The sequence below is a fragment of the Oncorhynchus tshawytscha genome, linkage group LG29, assembly GCF_018296145.1.
Source record: "Oncorhynchus tshawytscha isolate Ot180627B linkage group LG29, Otsh_v2.0, whole genome shotgun sequence".
Lineage (NCBI taxonomy): Eukaryota > Metazoa > Chordata > Actinopteri > Salmoniformes > Salmonidae > Oncorhynchus > Oncorhynchus tshawytscha.
Genome location: NC_056457.1, coordinates 2,674,567 through 2,692,602, shown reverse-complemented (window position 1 = coordinate 2,692,602; position 18,036 = coordinate 2,674,567). Strand labels below are relative to the sequence as shown.

The 18,036-nt window shown below is 43.4% G+C and overlaps 1 protein-coding gene across 8 annotated transcripts in view; it reads right to left on the bottom strand.

Annotated features, from left to right (window-relative positions):
* Window positions 1–18,036, bottom strand: part of LOC112228038 (supervillin) — a 153,133-nt gene that overhangs the window by 29,406 nt on the left and 105,691 nt on the right. For 6 of the 8 annotated variants that reach the window (XM_024393172.2, XM_024393165.2, XM_024393166.2 and 3 more), the window contains 6 exons: window positions 16,204–16,251; window positions 7,714–7,888; window positions 7,027–7,119; window positions 2,454–2,540; window positions 1,900–2,080; window positions 1,608–1,780 (listed from right to left, as the gene is read on the bottom strand). In XM_024393172.2, the coding sequence (XP_024248940.2) occupies window positions 1,608–1,780; window positions 1,900–2,080; window positions 2,454–2,540; window positions 7,027–7,119; window positions 7,714–7,888; window positions 16,204–16,251 (757 nt within the window). The remainder of the gene's footprint in view (window positions 1–1,607; window positions 1,781–1,899; window positions 2,081–2,453; window positions 2,541–7,026; window positions 7,120–7,713; window positions 7,889–16,203; window positions 16,252–18,036) is intronic. The other 2 variants (XM_024393168.2, XM_024393169.2) reach the window with 2 other exon arrangements.

Below are 18,036 nucleotides of genomic sequence, written 5' to 3'. Positions count from 1 at the left end.
AGCCATAAGTTAGAGAAGTTATAAAGAAATACAATATACCTTATAATTATTAGGAATCAGAACACCAGAATGGAAATGAACCTTCTTATGATGGCATAGATGTGGTAAAGGAGTCAATGGAACACAGACATTCTTAACTGTAACGCAGTTGATTTGTAACGATGACATGAACATATGTTGGGGTTGACATCCATACAAGCATCATACGCAGATTTTTTAAAACCTCAAAACAATATTAAATACACATTAAAACAAATGCCTAAATGTATACATTTTGCGGGGGGGGGGGTGTAATGAGGAGACTCGGGATCTGTCCCCCATGTTTCCATGGCAATTCCACTGTTTTGGTTGATTTCGATTGACCTCTGTACCGCATCTATAAAAGGTCAGCCATTATGGTATGGCAGTTGGTCAACCATGGTTTGCCTGCGCAATGAATTTGAAGATTATCGGCACTGTATGTTTGTTAGCTATCCAGACAGTTTTAGTGGAACGATTCCATTGTTTTCTAATTAACTGTCAATATGCCAACATTTCATTCAAACAGTGCAGTCAATCCACAGACATATACTGGCTGAAATCAGTTGACTTACAGACAATATGTAAATGCAACAAGTACTGATATTGTATTGTAATAACACACAGCTTTCCAAGACAACAAGAATTGAGACATTTATGGCCTGTTTACATCAAGGCCATTTATCAAGGCCATTTATGCAGACAATTGGTTTTGGCATGAACAGAGTGTTTTGCAACCCAGCCCACAGCACATTACTCAACCAATAATGGTAGAAAAACAACAGTGAACATTTGAATGATTGCTCTGCACAATACCAGGAAATTAAGGCAAGGTTGCATCCATAATGCGCTCTATTTCCCTATAAAATGCACTACTTTTGACCAGAGCCCCACGGGCCCTGGTTAAAAGTAGTGAACTACATACGGGAATGCTGTGCCATTTTGGGACTCAGACAAGGCATTTAAATATAGATCACTTTTACAGCGTTTACGTCTGCTATCCCAGAATGCAATGTGTGAATGTATTTATAGAATAGAACTACAGTACAAGGCCTGAGTACCAGCTCCTCCTTGAGCTACTGAAGCTGCCAACCGCACTCAAGCTCACCCATTCAACCTGATTTTAAATCAGTTCAGGTACTGTAGTATAGGAAGGAAGCGAGTTATTAACATACGATTGAAAGTGTGCTCTGGAAAGTTTGCTGTCGTGGGAAGTGTTGGAGAATATTTTATCAGTGAGCTGTTGTGGTTCTGTTAATGTGTGTGTCTCAACTACAGTCACACATACTGTAAAGCAAGCAATTGAAAGCACAGCACACAGCATCCACCTCTGCATAGACTGACAATGCATTTACAACTGAATATAAGCACAATCAGATCTAAAACTTATTTTCCCCATATTCCTAGTTACCGAAACTCCCCCAACCACAAGCACTTTTGTAGATCTGAAGGGATGGATAGGTATAAGGTAAGCAATATGGCAAAATCATATTGTGGACTAACCATAACCCTTATAAGCCTTCATCCTCTTGCTCTAGATCAGGCCTATGCTGAGTCCCTGCTCTATGTACTCCCCCTCGTGTACTCACTCTTCTCTTGCTTCATCCTCTTGCTCTCCAGCAGGCCAATGTTGAGTCTCTGCTCTGTGTACTCGTGTCGGATGTCCTCTCTGGCCGCCAGCATCTTCAGAGGGTTCCTGGACGACTGGACGTTGCGCACTGGACGCACCGACCGCTTGTGCTCCACCATGGCTGAGGTCAGCCTAGGTCAGAAGTTAGGGTTCAACAGAAAGCAGGTGACGGGTTTTTACAGTGTTGACTCACCCCTGACCTCTGCACTGTGTATTTGTGTGTGTGTGAGTGAATGTGTGCACATCCTTACTTGGGCATCTGGGTACCACCGAAGATGTCGTCAAAGTCGTCATTGATGTCCACCTTGCTGTTCATGTTGAGGGGCATCTCGGCCATGTGGCGGTAAAACTTGTCGAACATCTCATCATCCAGATTCATGACATCTTTGACCGTCTTCTTCGTCACTGTGATGGTGGATTCCTGCAGGATTCCTGCAAGATGAGTAACATAACATTATGCTCAAGATGTCCTCAGTCGTCTCCGATGGTGTTTTTACCAAAGATTCCAGTAACTTTAAGTAAATTACCTGTAGTTTTGCAACCCTAGACATAACCCAGTCACTAAGGCCTCGATAGACAGAGACTGTCGGTCCCAATTCGGTCCCAACCCCTCCCCCTTGGCTTTAAATCTTCAATTTTTGCAGATCTGTAGGGTCTGAACAGGAATAAGCAGTGTAGTGGCGGAGCATCCACCCTATTCCTTCCACCTTACAGATCAGCAAACATCACAGAGTTAGTGCCAAAGCGGAAGAGTTGGGAGCGAATTGGGAAAGACGGAGACAGCGTACTAGAACAAGGCACTTACCTTTACTGTTCAACTTGCTCAAGAAAGAGTCCAGCTTATCGAGTTTCCTGTCCGACTCCAGGTTCATGTCCGGTTTGGCCTCGATCTCTGCAAAGCAACACACAAGAGTTACTCTATGAATGCAGAGAGACTGACATCTACACTTAGTCAGCACGGGAATAGGGTGCCATTTGGGACTCACATTTCAATGAAATCAGAAGACATCCATCCACAAAAAAATGTCAATCACAATAGCAATGAAGGTGACATCTGTCTCATACATCAACACAGCGTTTAAGTTTGAGGGCAACCAAACACTATCCCGGGGATCATATTTTATCAGACATTGGTTTTCAGATAACAATGACCACACCAATGGTTAATGTCACAGGGAATACACATGACAATTACAGGCGATATGATGCACACAACACAACAGCAAAAGGAATTTCCGGCGCCGACAGAGATGGCCGCCTCGCTTCGCGTTCCTAGGAAACTATGCCGTTTTTTTTTTTTTTTTACATGTTATTCATTACATACAGTCGAGAAGAACTACTGAATATAAGATCAGCGTCAACTCACCATCAGTACGACCAAGAATATGTTTTTCGCGACGCGGATCCTGTGTTCTGCCTTACAAACAGGACAACGGAGTGGATTCCATGCAGCGACCCAAAAAAACGACTCCGAAAAAGAGGGAAACGAGGCGGTCTTCTGGTCAGACTCCGGAGACGGGCACACCGTGCACCACTCCCTAGCATTCTTCTTGCCAATGTCCAGTCTCTTGACAACAAGGTTGATGAAATCCGAGGAAGGGTAGCATTCCAGAGGGACATCAGAGACTGTAACGTTCTTTGCTTCACGGAAACATGGCTCACTGGAGAGACGCTATCTGAGGCGGTGCAGCCAACGGGTTTCTCCACGCATCGCGCCGACAGAAACAAACATCTTTCTGGTAAGAAGAGGGGCGGGGGCGTATGCCTTATGACTAATGTGACATGGTGTGATGAAAGAAACATACAGGAACTCAAATCCTTCTGTTCACCTGATTTAGAATTCCTCACAATCAAATGTAGACCGCATTATCTACCAAGAGAATTCTCTTCGATTATAATCACAGCCGTATATATCCCCCAAGCAGACACATCGATGGCTCTGAACAAACTTTATTTAACTCTCTGCAAACTGGAAACGATTTATCCGGAGGCTGCATTCATTGTAGCTGGGGATTTTAACAAGGCTAATCTGAAAACAAGACTTCCTAAATTTTATCAGCATATCGATTGCGCAACCAGGGGTGGAAAGACCTTGGATCATTGTTACTCTAACTTCCGCGATGCATATAAGGCCCTGCCCCGCCCTCCTTTCGTAAAAGCTGACCACGACTCCATTTTGTTGATCCCTGCCTACAGACAGAAACTAAAACAAGAGGCTCCCACATTGAGGTCTGTTCAACGCTGGTCTGACCAAGCTGACTCCACACTCCAAGACTGCTTCCATCACGTGGACTGGGAGATGTTTCGTATTGCGTCAGATAACAACATTGACGAATACGCTGATTCGGTGTGCGAGTTCATTAGAACGTGCGTTGAAGATGTCGTTCCCATAGCAACGATTAAAACATTCCCTAACCAGAAACCGTGGATTGATGGCAGCATTCGTGTGAAACTGAAAGCACGAACCACTGCTTTTAATCAGGGCAAGGTGTCTGGTAACATGACTGAATACAAACAGTGCAGCTATTCCCTCCGCAAGGCTATTAAACAAGCTAAGCGTCAGTACAGAGACAAAGTAGAATCTCAATTCAACGGCCCAGACACAAGAGGCATGTGGCAGGGTCTACAGTCAATCACGGACTACAGGAAGAAATCCAGCCCAGTCACGGACCAGGATGTCTTGCTCCCAGGCAGACTAAATAACTTTTTTGCCCGCTTTGAGGACAATACAGTGCCACTGACACGGCCTGCAATGAAAACATGCGGTCTCTCCTTCACTGCAGCCGAGGTGAGTGAGACATTTAAACGTGTTAACTCTCGCAAGGCTGCAGGCCCAGACGGCATCCCCAGCCGCGCCCTCAGAGCATGCGCAGACCAGCTGGCCGGTGTGTTTACGGACATATTCAATCAATCCCTATACCAGTCTGCTGTTCCCACATGCTTCAAGAGAGCCACCATTGTTCCTGTTCCCAAGAAAGCTAAGGTAACTGAGCTAAACGACTACCGCCCCGTAGCACTCACATCCGTCATCATGAAGTGCTTTGAGAGACTAGTCAAGGACCATATCACCTCCACCCTACCTGACACCCTAGACCCACTCCAATTTGCTTACCGCCCAAATAGGTCCACAGACGTTGCAATCTCAACCACACTGCACACTGCCCTAACCCATCTGGACAAGAGGAATACTTATGTGAGAATGCTGTTCATCGACTACAGCTCGGCATTCAACACCATAGTACCCTCCAAGCTCGTCATCAAGCTCGAGGCCCTGGGTCTCGACCCCCCCCTGTGCAACTGGGTACTGGACTTCCTGACGGGCCGCCCCCAGGTGGTGAGGGTAGGCAACAACATCTCCTCCCCGCTGATCCTCAACACTGGGTCCCCACAAGGGTGCGTTCTGAGCCCTCTCCTGTACTCCCTGTTCACCCACGACTATGTGGCCACGCACGCCTCCAACTCAATCATCAAGTTTGCGGACGACACAACAGTGGTAGGCTTGATTACCAACAACGACGAGACGGCCTACAGGGAGGAGGTGAGGGCCCTCGGAGTGTGGTGTCAGGAAAATAACCTCACACTCAACGTCAACAAAACTAAGGAGATGATTGTGGACTTCAGGAAACAGCAGAGGGAACACCCCCTATCCACATCGATGGAACAGTAGTGGAGAGGGTAGCAAGTTTTAAGTTCCTCGGCATACACATCACAGACAAACTGAATTGGTCCACTCACACAGACAGCATCGTGAAGAAGGCGCAGCAGCGCCTCTTCAACCTCAGGAGGCTGAAGAAATTCGGCTTGTCACCAAAAGCACTCACAAACTTCTACAGATGCACAATCGAGAGCATCCTGGCGGGCTGTATCACCGCCTGGTACGGCAACTGCTCCGCCCTCAACCGTAAGGCTCTCCAGAGGGTAGTGAGGTCTGCACAACGCATCACCGGGGGCAAACTACCTGCCCTCCAGGACACCTACACCACCCGATGTTACAGGAAGGCCATAAAGATCATCAAGGACATCAACCACCCGAGCCACTGCCTGTTCACCCCGCTATCATCCAGAAGGTGGATGATAGCGGTGATTATGATTATTATGATTATTATACGACCATGCTGGTCATTTATGAACATTTGAACATCTTGGCCATGTTCTGTTATAATCTCCACCCGGCACAGCCAGAAGAGGACTGGCCACCCCACATAGCCTGGTTCCTCTCTAGGTTTCTTCCTAGGTTTTGGCCTTTCTAGGGAGTTTTTCCTAGCCACCGTGCTTCTACACCTGCATTGCTTGCTGTTTGGGGTTTTAGGCTGGGTTTCTGTACAGCACTTTGAGATATCAGCTGATGTACGAAGGGCTATATAAATAAATTTGATTTGATTTTGATTTGATGTTTGATTGGTCAGATAAATGCATACGCGAGATGCGACTGATATCTCACCGGAGAGGAGAGATCGACGGTAGGAAGCCTAGTGGTTAAGAGCATTGGGCCAGTAACTGAAAGGTCGCTTGTTTGAATCCCAGAGAAAAATCTGTCAACATGCCCTTGGGCAAGGCACTTAAGTGCAATTGCTCCTGTAAGTTCCTCTGGATAGGAGCCTCTGCTAAATGACTAAAATGTAAAATGGGAGAGAGGTGGACATGGAGGGGGCTCGGCTTGATCAGCATGACATGACGTGAACTGGAATGTTTAGGCTATTACTAACGTTATAACATTACAGAATTTTATACTAGACATTAGGCATATTTTTGGAACAAAAAATGACATTAACCGGTTCTCAAGATCTTAAAATAAAAGTTATATTCTGGAACACTAGAGATCACTTTCGTTCCAGGTTCCGTTTCTGTTCCTAAAATGTTTGTGTTCTTTTTCGGTTCTGTTCTGTTCCCTGAACTGGTTCCAACCCCTAGTCAAAACTATTTACTGTAAGTAATATTAAAGGAAAATTCCACACAAAAACAATATTTTGGTATTTGTTTCAATAGTCCATTGTTGACATAGACCCAAACTGTTTTGCGTGTCAGCAATCAAGTTTTCAAGATACAGAAATTATCCCCTTATGATGCAAATTGCATCATATGATGCTGCGTTTTGTATCATGTGATGCAAAATACATCATACAGAGATAATTCCTGTATTTTGAAAGATAGTTTTTGGGTGGAGTTTCCCTTTAAGGTGACTCATAGACCAGAGAGGAGAAAGAGGTTATTGTCCAATTATGATTTTTACCTTTCTCACAAAAACGTGAACTTGTTCTATCCTACTCAAAAGTTTAAAGCTTTGGATATGTGTAATAAACATGGTAGACAATCTGTCCAATGCTTTTGAATCCCTAAGGGTGAGGGAGAAAAGGGAAAAACTGAATTGGGCTACTGACCTTCCAGGGGCTTGGAGATGGCAGGAGTGGTGTTCTTAGGTTTGGAAGGGAGAGACGTCACAGGGTTCAAGAGAGCAGAAGGAGAAGCCAGACCTGAAACACACACAGATAGACAGACATTAACAATATAATTGGATGTTCCACCACATGGAACAACAGAAGAGACCTGAAAAGTTAGGGCATAATGTAAATGAACTACTGTAATGTAGGTCATGCTCCTTCTATTTTTTGTTGTGTTTGAGCTACTGTAGCGATACGCTAGCCACCCACCCAGCAGCAACAGTAGTACTGTAACAGTAACTGTCTGTCAGTCAGTGTTTGTGTTCTCCCCCCCCCCTCTATTTCTTACAGTAATGCACCACGCTTCACTCAGTCTCACTCAGCAGTAAACCTGACTCAACCAGGAACCGCCAAGACCCACTGTACCACTGCTAACTGGATAATAGGAGACCAAACACATAGTTTTATGGGAGCTGGGAGGGTCTGGGAAGGCTGTAGGGAGAATTCTTGGCACTGGCTGCCAAAAAAACTGCAGGGTTATATGGAATGAGTGTAACTGAATTGCGAATTGACACGGAAGACCACTATCCACTGACTGACACAAATCCTGGCTCCGTGTGCGCTCAGATGCGTGTGCGAATACTGTACATGTGTTTTGGTGCAAGTGTCCCCATTAGATGACCCGACCTTTCTTGACCATGCGCGCGGCCACAGTGAACTGTGTGGAGTCGTTAGCGGCCCCGTGGCCCTTGGACTTCCAGGCCTCTTCTCGGGCCACGATCAGCTGCTTCCTCTCATGGATAGACATCTCAATAGGCTGGTTCTGGTTTTCCGTAGTCTCCTCTCCCCCTCCCATCCTCTGCTTGGAGAACACAGAGACATTGGGATAGGGAGACTCTGGGTGTAATCAGTGATGTGAAATATTGTCTATGTACTAAATGGCAGCCTATTACCTACAGTGCATTCAGGGAAGTATTCAGACCCCTAGACTTTTTCCACATTTTGTTACATTACAGCCTTGTTCTAAAATTGATCAAATATATTTGTTTCTTCATAAATCTACACACAATACCTCATAATGACAAAGCGAAAACAGATTTAGAATTTTTAGCAAATTTATAAAAAATAAAAAACAGTAATACCTAATTTACAAGTACTCAGACCCTTTACTATGAGACTCGAAATTGAGCTCAGGTGCCTCCTGTTTCCATCTGTGGTAAATTCAATTGATTAGACATGATTTAGAAAGGCACACACATCTGTCTATATAAGGTCCCACAGTTGACAGTGCACGTCAGAGCAAAACCAAGCCATGAGGTCGAAAGAATTGGCCGTAGAGCTCCGAGACACGAATGTGTCGAGGCACAGATCGGGGGAAGGGTACCAAAAAATGTCTGCAGCATTGAAGGTCCCCAAGAACACAGTGGCCTCCATCATTCTTAAATGGATGAAGTTTGGAACCACCAAGACTCTTCCTAGAGCTGGCCACCAGGCCAAACTGAGCAGTCGGGGGATAAGGGCTTTGGTCAGGGAGGTGAATAAGAACCCGATGCTCACTCTGACAGAGCTCCAGAGTTCCTCTGCAGAGATGGGAAAATCTTCCAGAAGGACAACCATCAAAACCAGCAGTCCATCAATCAGGCCTTTATGGTAGAGTGGCCAGACGGAAACCATCATCAGTAAAAGGCAATTGACAGCCCGGTTGCAGTTTGCCAAAAGGCACCTAAAGACTCTCAGACCATGAGAAACAAAATATTCTGGTCTGATGAAACCAAGATTGAACTATTTGGCCTGACTGTCAAGTTTCACGTCTGGAGGAAACCTGGCACCATCCCTACAGTGAAGCATGGTGGTGGCAGAATCATGCTGTGGGAAGTTTTTCAGTGGTAGGGACTGGGAGACTAGTCAGGATAGGGGGAAAGATGAATGGAGCTAAGTACAGAGAGATCCTTGATGAAAACCTGCTCCAAAGTGCTCAGGACCTCAGACTGGGGACAAGGTTCTCCTTCCAACAGGACAACACAGCCAAGCACACAGCAAAGACAATGCAGCAGTGGCATCAGGACAAGTCTCTGAATGTCAAGCCAGAGTCTGAACTTGAACCTGATCGAACATCTCTGGAGAGACCTGAAAATAGCTGTGCAGCGACACTCTCCATCCAACCTGACAAAGCTTGAGGATCTGCAGAGAAGAATGGGAGAAACCCACCAAATACAACTGTGCCAAGCTGGTAGCGTCATACCCGAGAAAAATCGAGGCTGTAATTGCTTCCAAAGGTGTTTCAACAAAATACTGAGTAAAGGGTCAAAATACTAATGTAACTGTGATATCACTTTTTATATATATACACACACACACACACACACACACACACACACACACACACACACACACACACGCGAAGTAGGAAGTTTAGATACACTTAGGTTGTAGTCTTTAAAACTAGTTTTTGAACCATTCCACAAATGACAAACTATAGTTTTGGCAAGTCGGTTAGGACATCTACTTTGAGCATGACACAAGTCATTTTTCCAACAATTGTTTACAGACAGATTATTTCACTGTATCACAATCTAGTGGGTCTGAAGTTTACATACACTAAGTTGACTGTGCCTTTAAACAGCTTGGAAAATTCCAGAAAATTATGTCATGACTTTAGAAGCTTCCGATAGGCTAATTGACATCATTTGAGTCAATTAGAGGTGTACCTGTGAATGTGTTTCAAGGCCTACCTTCAAACTCAGTGCCGCTTTGCTTGACATCATGGGAAATTCAAAAGAAATCAGCCAAGACATCAGAAATAAAATTGTAGACCTCCACAAGTCTGGTTCACCCTTGGGAGTAATTTCCAAATGCCTGAAGGTACCACGTTCATCTGTTCAAACAATAGTACGCAAGTATAAACACCATGGGACCAAGCAGCCGTCATACCGCTCAGGAAAGAGACGCATCCTGTCTCCTAGAGATGAACATACTTTGGTACAAAAAGTGCAAATCAATCCCAGAACAGCAAAGGACCTTGTGAAGATGAACAGGTACAAATGTATCTATATCCACAGTAAAACGAGTCCTATATCGACATAACCTGAAAGGCCGCTCAGCAATGAAGAAGCCACTGCTCCAAAACTGCCATAAAAAAGCCAGACTACGGTTTGGGGACAAAGATCCTACTTTTTGGAGAAATGTCCTCTGGTGTGAGGAAACAAAAATGTATCTGTTTGGCCATAATGTCCATCGTTATGTTTGGAGTGAAAAGGGGTAGGCTTGCAAGCCGAAGAACACCATCACAACCGTGAAGCACGGGGGTGGCAGCATCATGTTGTGGGGGTACTTTGCTGCAGGAGGGACTGTTGCACTTCACAAAATAGATGGCTTCATAAGGGAGGAGAATTATGTGGATATATTGAAGCAAAATCTCAAGACATCAGTCAGGAAGTGAACTTCTTCGATATAGGGGGCGCTCTTTTAATTTTTGGATAAAAAAACGTTCCCGTTTTAAACAAGATATTTTGTCACGAAAAGATGGTCGACTATGCATATATTTGACAGCTTTTGAAAAAAAACACTGACGTTTCCAAAACTGCAAAGATATTATCTGTGAGTGCCACAGAACTGATGCTACAGGCGAAACCAAGATGAAATTTCAAACAGGAAATGCCCCAGATTCTGAAGGCGCTGTGTTCCAATATCTCCTTATATGGCTGTGAATGCGCCAGGAATGAGCCTACACTTTCTGTCGTTTCCCCAAGATGTCTGCAGCATTGTGACGTATTTGTAGGCATATCATTGGAAGATTGACCATAAGAGACTACATTTACCAGGTGCCCGCTTGGTGTCCTCCGTCGAAATTATTGCGTAATCTCCAGCTGCGTGCATTTTTCCATTTGGTTCAGAGGAGAAACCAAACTGCCACGAATGATTTATCATCGAATAGATATGTGAAAAACACCTTGAGGTTTGATTCTAAACAATGTTTGCCATGTTTCTGTCAATATTATGGAGTTAATTTGGAAAAAGGTTTGGCGTTGTAATGACTGAATTTTCGGGGGGTTTTCTCAGCCAAAAGTGATGAACAAAACGGAGCGATTTCTCCTACACAAAAAATATTTTTGGAAAAACTGAACATTTGCTATCTAACTGAGAGTCTCCTCATTGAAAACATCTGAAGTTCTTCAAAAGGTAAATGATTTTATTTGAATGCTTTTCTTGTTTTTGTGAAATGTTGCCTGCTGAATGCTAGGCTTAATGCTATGCTAGCTATCAATACTCTTACACAAATGCTTGTGTAGCTATGGTTGAAAAGCATATTTTGAAAATCTGAGATGACAGTGTTGTTAACAAAAGGCTAAGCTTGTGAGCCAATATATTTATTTCATTTCATTTGCGATTTTCATGAATAGTTAACGTTGCGTTATGGTAATGAGCTTGAGGCTATGATTACGCTCCCGGATACGGGATTGCTCGACGCAAGAAGAAGCTTGGTCACAAATGGGTCTTCCAAATGGACAATGACCCCAAGCATACTTCCAAAGTTGTGGCAAAATGGCTTAAGGACAACAAAGTCAAGCTATTGGAGTGACCATTTCAAAGCCCTGACCTCAATCCTATAGAACATTTGTGGGCAGACCTGAAAAATCGTGTGCAAGCAAGGAGGCCTACAAACCTGACTCAGTTACACCAGCTCTGTCAGGAGGAATGGGCCAAAATTCACCCATCTGATTGTGGGAAGTTTGTGGAAGGCTACCTGAAATGTTTGACCCAAGTTCAACCATTTAAAGGCAATGCTAGCAAATACTAATTGAGTGTATGTAAACTTCTGACTCACTGGGAATGAGATGAAAGAAATACAACCTGAAATTAATCACTCTCTCTACTATTATTCTAACATTTCACATTCTTAAAATAAAGTGGTGATCCTAACTGACCTAAGACAGGGAATTTTTACTCTGATTAAATGTCAGGAATTGAGAAAAACTGAGTTGAAATGTTTGGCTAAGGTGTATGTAAACGTCCGTCTTCAACTGTATATACACTGCTCAAAAAAATAAAGGGTACACTTAAACAACACAATGTAACTCCAAGTCAATCACACTTCTGTGAAATCAAACTGTCCACTTAGGAAGCAACACTTATTGACAATAAATTTCACATGCAGTTGTGCAAATGGAATAGACAACAGGTGGAAATTATAGGCAATTAGCAAGACACCCCCGATAAAGGAGTGGTTCTGCAGGTGATAACCACAGACCACTTCTCAGTTCCTATGCTTCCTGGCTGATGTTTTGGTCACTTTTGAATGCTGGTGGTGCTTTCACTCTAGTGGTAGCATGAGACGGAGTCTACAACCCACACAAGTGGCTCAGGTAGTGCAGCTCATCCAGGATGGGACATCAATGCGAGCTGTGGCAAGAAGGTTTGCTGTGTCTGTCAGCGTAGTGTCCAGAGCATGGAGGCGCTACCAGGAGACAGGCCAGTACATCAGGAGATGTGGAGGAGGCCGTAGGAGGGCAACAACCCAGCAGCGGGACCGCTACCTCCGCCTTTGTGCAAGGAGGAGCAGGAGGAGCACTGCCAGAGCCCTGCAAAATTAACTCCAGCAGGCCACAAATGTGCATGTGTCTGCTCAAACGGTCAGAAACAGACTCCACAAGGTTGGTATGAGGGCTTACAGCCCAACACCATGCAGGAAGTTTGGCATTTGCCAGAGAACACCAAGATTGGCAAATTCGCCACTGGCGCCCTGTGCTCTTCACAGATGAAAGCAGGTTCACACTGAGCACGTGACAGACGTGACAGAGTCTGGAGACGCCGTGGAGAACGTTCTGTTGCCTGCAACATCCTCCAGCATGACCGGTATGGCGGTGGGTCAGTCATGGCGTGGGGTGGCATTTCTTTGGGGGGCCACACAGCCCTCCATGTGCTCGCCAGAGGTCGCCTGACTGCCATTAGGTACCGAGATGAGATCCTCAGACCCCTTGTGAGACCATATGCTGATGCGGTTGGCCCTGGGTTCCTCCTAATGCAAGACAATGCTAGACCTCATGTGGCTGGAGTGTGTCAGCAGTTCCTGCAAGAGGAAGGCATTGATGCTATGGACTGGCCCGCCCGTTCCCCAGACCTGAATCCAATTGAGCACATCTGGAACATCATGTCTCGCTCCATCCACCAGCGCCACGTTGCACCACACTGTCCAGGAGTTGGCGGATGCTTTAGTCCAGGTCTGGGAGGAGATCCCTCAGGAGACCATCCGCCACCTCATCAGGAGCATGCCCAGGCGTTGTAGGGAGGTTATACAGGCACGTGGAGGCCACACACACTACTGAGCCTCATTTTGACTTGTTTTAAGGACATTACATCAAAGTTGGATCAGCCTGTAGTGTGGTTTTCCACTTTAATTTTGAGTATGACTCCAAATCCAGACTTCCATGGGTTGATACATTTGATTTCCATTGATAATTTTTGTGTGATTTTGTTGTCAGCACATTCAACTATGTAAAGAAAAAAGTATTTAATAAGAATATTTCATTCATTCAGATCTAGGATGTGTTTTTTTAGTGTTCCCTTTATTTTTTGAGCAGTGTATATATATATATATATATATAAAATCTGCAAAAATGTATAAAAACCTATTTTTGCTTTGTCAGTATGGGGTATTTTGTGTAGATTGGATTTTAAAAAATCAATTTTAGAATAAGGCTGTAACGTAACAAAATGTGGAAATAGTCAAGGGGCCTGAATAAAAAAGTCAAGGGGCCCGAATGCAATGTATAGTGCACTACTTTTGATGGACCCTGGAATAGGGCCCCCCCTTTATATAGCCTCACTATTGTTATTTTACTGCTGCTGTTTAATTATTTATTACATTTTTTACTTATCGATTTTTAACTTAACAATTATTTTTCTTAACTTCTTAAATCATTGTTGGTTAAGGGCTTGTAAGTAAGCATTTCACTGTTAAGATCACCTGTTGTGACAAATAACATTTGATTTGATTTGAATTCAACCATGAAGGCCTGAATCACTCACTCTCCTCTGAACAGTTGATGTTGAGATGGCTCTGTTACTTGAACTCAGTGAAACAATTATTTGGGCTGCAATTTCTGAGGCTGGTAACTTATCCTGAACTTATCCTCAGCAGCAGAGCTAACTCTTGATCTTCCTTTCTTGTGGCGGTCCTCATGAGAGCCAGTTTCATTATAGCGCTTGATGGTTTTGCGACCACACTGATTTTGCGACCAACTTTAAAAGTTCTTGACATTTTCCAGATTGACTGAGCTTCATGTCTTAAAGTAATAATGGACTGTCATTTCTCTTTTCTTATTTGAGGCGTTCTTTCATTAAAATGGACTTGGTCTTTTACCAAATAGGGCTATCTTCTGTATGCCACCCATACCTTGTCACAACAAAACTGATTGGCCTAAACGCATTAAAAGAAGTTCCACAAATGAACAAGGCACACCTGTTAATTGAAATGCATTCCAGGTGACTACCTCATGAAGCTGGTTGAGAGAATGCCAAGAGTGTGCAAAGCTGTCATCAAGGCAAAGGCTGGCTACTTTGAAGAATCTAAAATATATTTTGATTTACTACATGATTCCAAATGTGTTAATTCATAGTTTTGATATCTTCACCATTATTCCACAATGTAGAAAATACTAAATATAAAGAAAAACTCTGGAATGACCAAAATGGTATTGTATGTAGCGTCACAGCTATCACGCAACAAAGCTATGTACCGTCAAAGCTACAGATCCATCGAACCAAAGCTCTAGAAGCACTGACCGTCAAATCTATAGTTGATTATAAATAACCATGCTCTTCATTGGCAGAACTAGGCGTTTGGAAGAGTAGGCATGTTTTTAAATAGGCCATGAAAAAAAGTTGCCTCAGAATTGTGCTGCGGCGGTAGGACAGGGAGAGCAGCAGCAGAGCAACATCACTACAATGCCTGCAGACATATGGATAGCACTTTAGGAGTAAGGACAACTATAGAGACTGTATAGAACTGCAGGGTAGCGGATTTAACACACAAACTCACAGCAACAAAAAAAACAGGCCTGGGCTTTTTTTGAGAGAGTATACAGTAATGGATATAGTGATTGATATGCCTCCATATAGTAGATGAGCTGACCATGCAAAGCCTACAGATGCATGATCTTTGGTGTAGATACTAAGCACATTACTACTCAATAACACTAACTGCATAAAGCAGGTAGGTAGACTATGCAGGCTGGCTATAGTATCCAGGTCATCAAACTGGATGCCTGATCTCACCTGGCTGTACTGATCAAGACAGTGACTAATATCATTGTCAGGGAGATCAGGAGGAGAGAAAGCGGTGGTAAAGACCGGCTCCTACGGAGGGAGGGCCATGGAAGTCACAGACAGAAAGGTCAAATGGAAAGAATCAATGACAGAGGGGAATAAACATTAGATGGAAAAACCAGGATACCGCCAACCCAATATGCAACTGTACTTTGACAAAGGTTGGTAAATGTGGATTGTTGTCATAGCCTGCCCGCACAACTTCATTCAACACAAACAATGTCATGCAGTTTACGAGTCTGGATTTAAATGTCTGTATAGACAGGGACTACGAGCTGGTGAATTGGTTTCAGAATTACGCCTGAAACCAAGGCTGCAACCCAAATGGCAGCCTATTCTCTACATAGTGCACTACCTTTGACCCTCGCAAAAGCCCTTTATAGGGAATAAGGGGCTATTTGGGATGCAAACCCATGCCATCACCACTTTACACAAAAAGCCTTGAGACTTGAAGCTACAGAAACAACCACATTAACGACATCTGATAAGCAGCAGGACTGAATTTGAGCAGATCAATATGACAACACACCATCACCATGGTAATAAATTAAAACATTGATAGGGTTGCACATTTCTGGACACTTAACCCAAATTCCCAGGTTTTTCAAGAAATCCAAGTTGGAAGATTTCCCAAATCAGGTGGGAATAATAAATACAGGAATCCTCCAAACAGGATATCTGGAAAACCTGGTAAAGTTACCGGAATTTTGCAACCCTATGTAAAAAAAGAGACCACACCCCTGTCATTAGTGCCTTACCCCCTCAAGCATCAATACTACTGTGTATAAAACACCATACCAACAACACACCAGGGTATGTGTTAGGTTCCCCGCTATAACACACTGGTCTTACCCAGAGCTGATCAGACACAGCCAACTCATTAATCAGCATCCCTTCTTCCTGAAGAAGGACAATCAGGAGAAAAAGGACAAGTGTTGTCTGTAGACTAAGTTGTCATCCGATTGGCTGAGGCTAAGCTAAAACATCAACCTCTACATCAGCACCCTATAAACCTTAACTGACTTTTGAGATGTTGACTTTGAAATACAAGCTATATTCTTGTCAGGTGTCATTTAAACCAGGGGTTCCCAATCCTTCACCTCCCCCTATATTAAGTACAAACACCAGCTTTATTTTTTATTTTATTTAAGGGACCTAGGAAAATGCAGCTCATTTCCTGCAATTTTACGTGGTTTAACGAGTTTAATTACATCTTTTAGGTTCGAAGACGAAGAAAGGTCTAGAGCTGATTTCCCCAAATGTTATTCCACTACCAAATGTTTATTGATCACTTATATGAACACTTAATTAAATGACACATACTCTTAGAGAAAGTGATTCGATCAATTGATAGTGACAGAGTCACACATTCTCAATCTATCAAATCAAGATGCATACACATACACCATATGGGGGGCGATGCCCCTTAGGTTGGGAACCCCTGATTTAAACAATGTTTTTAGGATCACCACTTTTTTTCCACTTTCAGTTGAGTTCCTGAAGTTGCTGTGAGCTGTACCTTTAACATTTTAAGCAATGATTCCATGTAGTTCAAACTCTTAATAAGCATGGACAATGACATCCTAGAAAATAATCTCATAAAGGGGTCGCCTTTCCTGATTTCTAATTCCTACTGTATTGTAGGCTACAGTATATCTCCTTTGACGTCAGAGGGACATGGTTTTGATTGAGCTTCCTGGCCAGGCTGAATGGGAGGCTAAAACAAAAACATCCATCCTTGACCTCATTTGAAGCCCTAAGACGGGCTTATTTCAGTTGATTCACTGCTCTTCTCTTTTATGCTTTGATCCTATACATTTAGTTTCCTCACTGTTCTTATCTTCCTCTATCTACAGAGTTAAAAGATCAGGGCCCATATTCATAAAGAGTCTCAGAGTAGGAGTGTCGACCTCGGGTCAGACCCACCCCCGTGTAATCTTATTCATTATGATTTAAAGGGAAAACTTACTCTAAAAGAGCACTACTACTCTAAGACGCATGATGAATACAGACGACTCAGGCCTGACAACAGCCTCCTTTTGGTTTCACGAGGGGGAAAGGAAATCAAGTTTATCGCAAAATCTTCAGAGGCTGTCATAACTTGACAAATGGCAGCTGTCATCGCATGTGTAATGTATCATAGCAGGCGTAAAAGAAACGCCTAAAACTAACTCCCCTATATACTGGTCTTGACGAGAGAGAAAAAAATGAACCGTCGGGGGAGTTTCTCTTCTGCACTGTTCCACCAATCCGGTAAAAAAAAAAATTATTTTATTTTTTATTTTTTTACCTTTATTTTACTAGGCAAGTCAGTTAAGAACAAATTCTTATTTTCAATGACGGCCTAGGAACAGTGGGTTAACTGGCTGTTCAAGGGCAGAACGACAGATTTTGTACCTTGTCAGCTCGGGGATTTGAACTTGCAACCTTTCGGTTGTCAATTGCACCCGTATTGTAAAAAAAAAAAAATGACAAAGCAACGGAAATAAAATAGGATTGGTGAGCCAAAACAAAACATGGTATTTCTTCTTCGGTGATAGGACAGAGAATAGGCGAGGTTGTGAATAGTTCTAAACAGAGAGGTAAAGTGTAAAAAATCTCCCCACACCACTTAAAAACACTCACGCAACATAACTACAGTGCGCACGCAGAGATTGAAATAAAAGGTTTATTTTGAATGAAAGA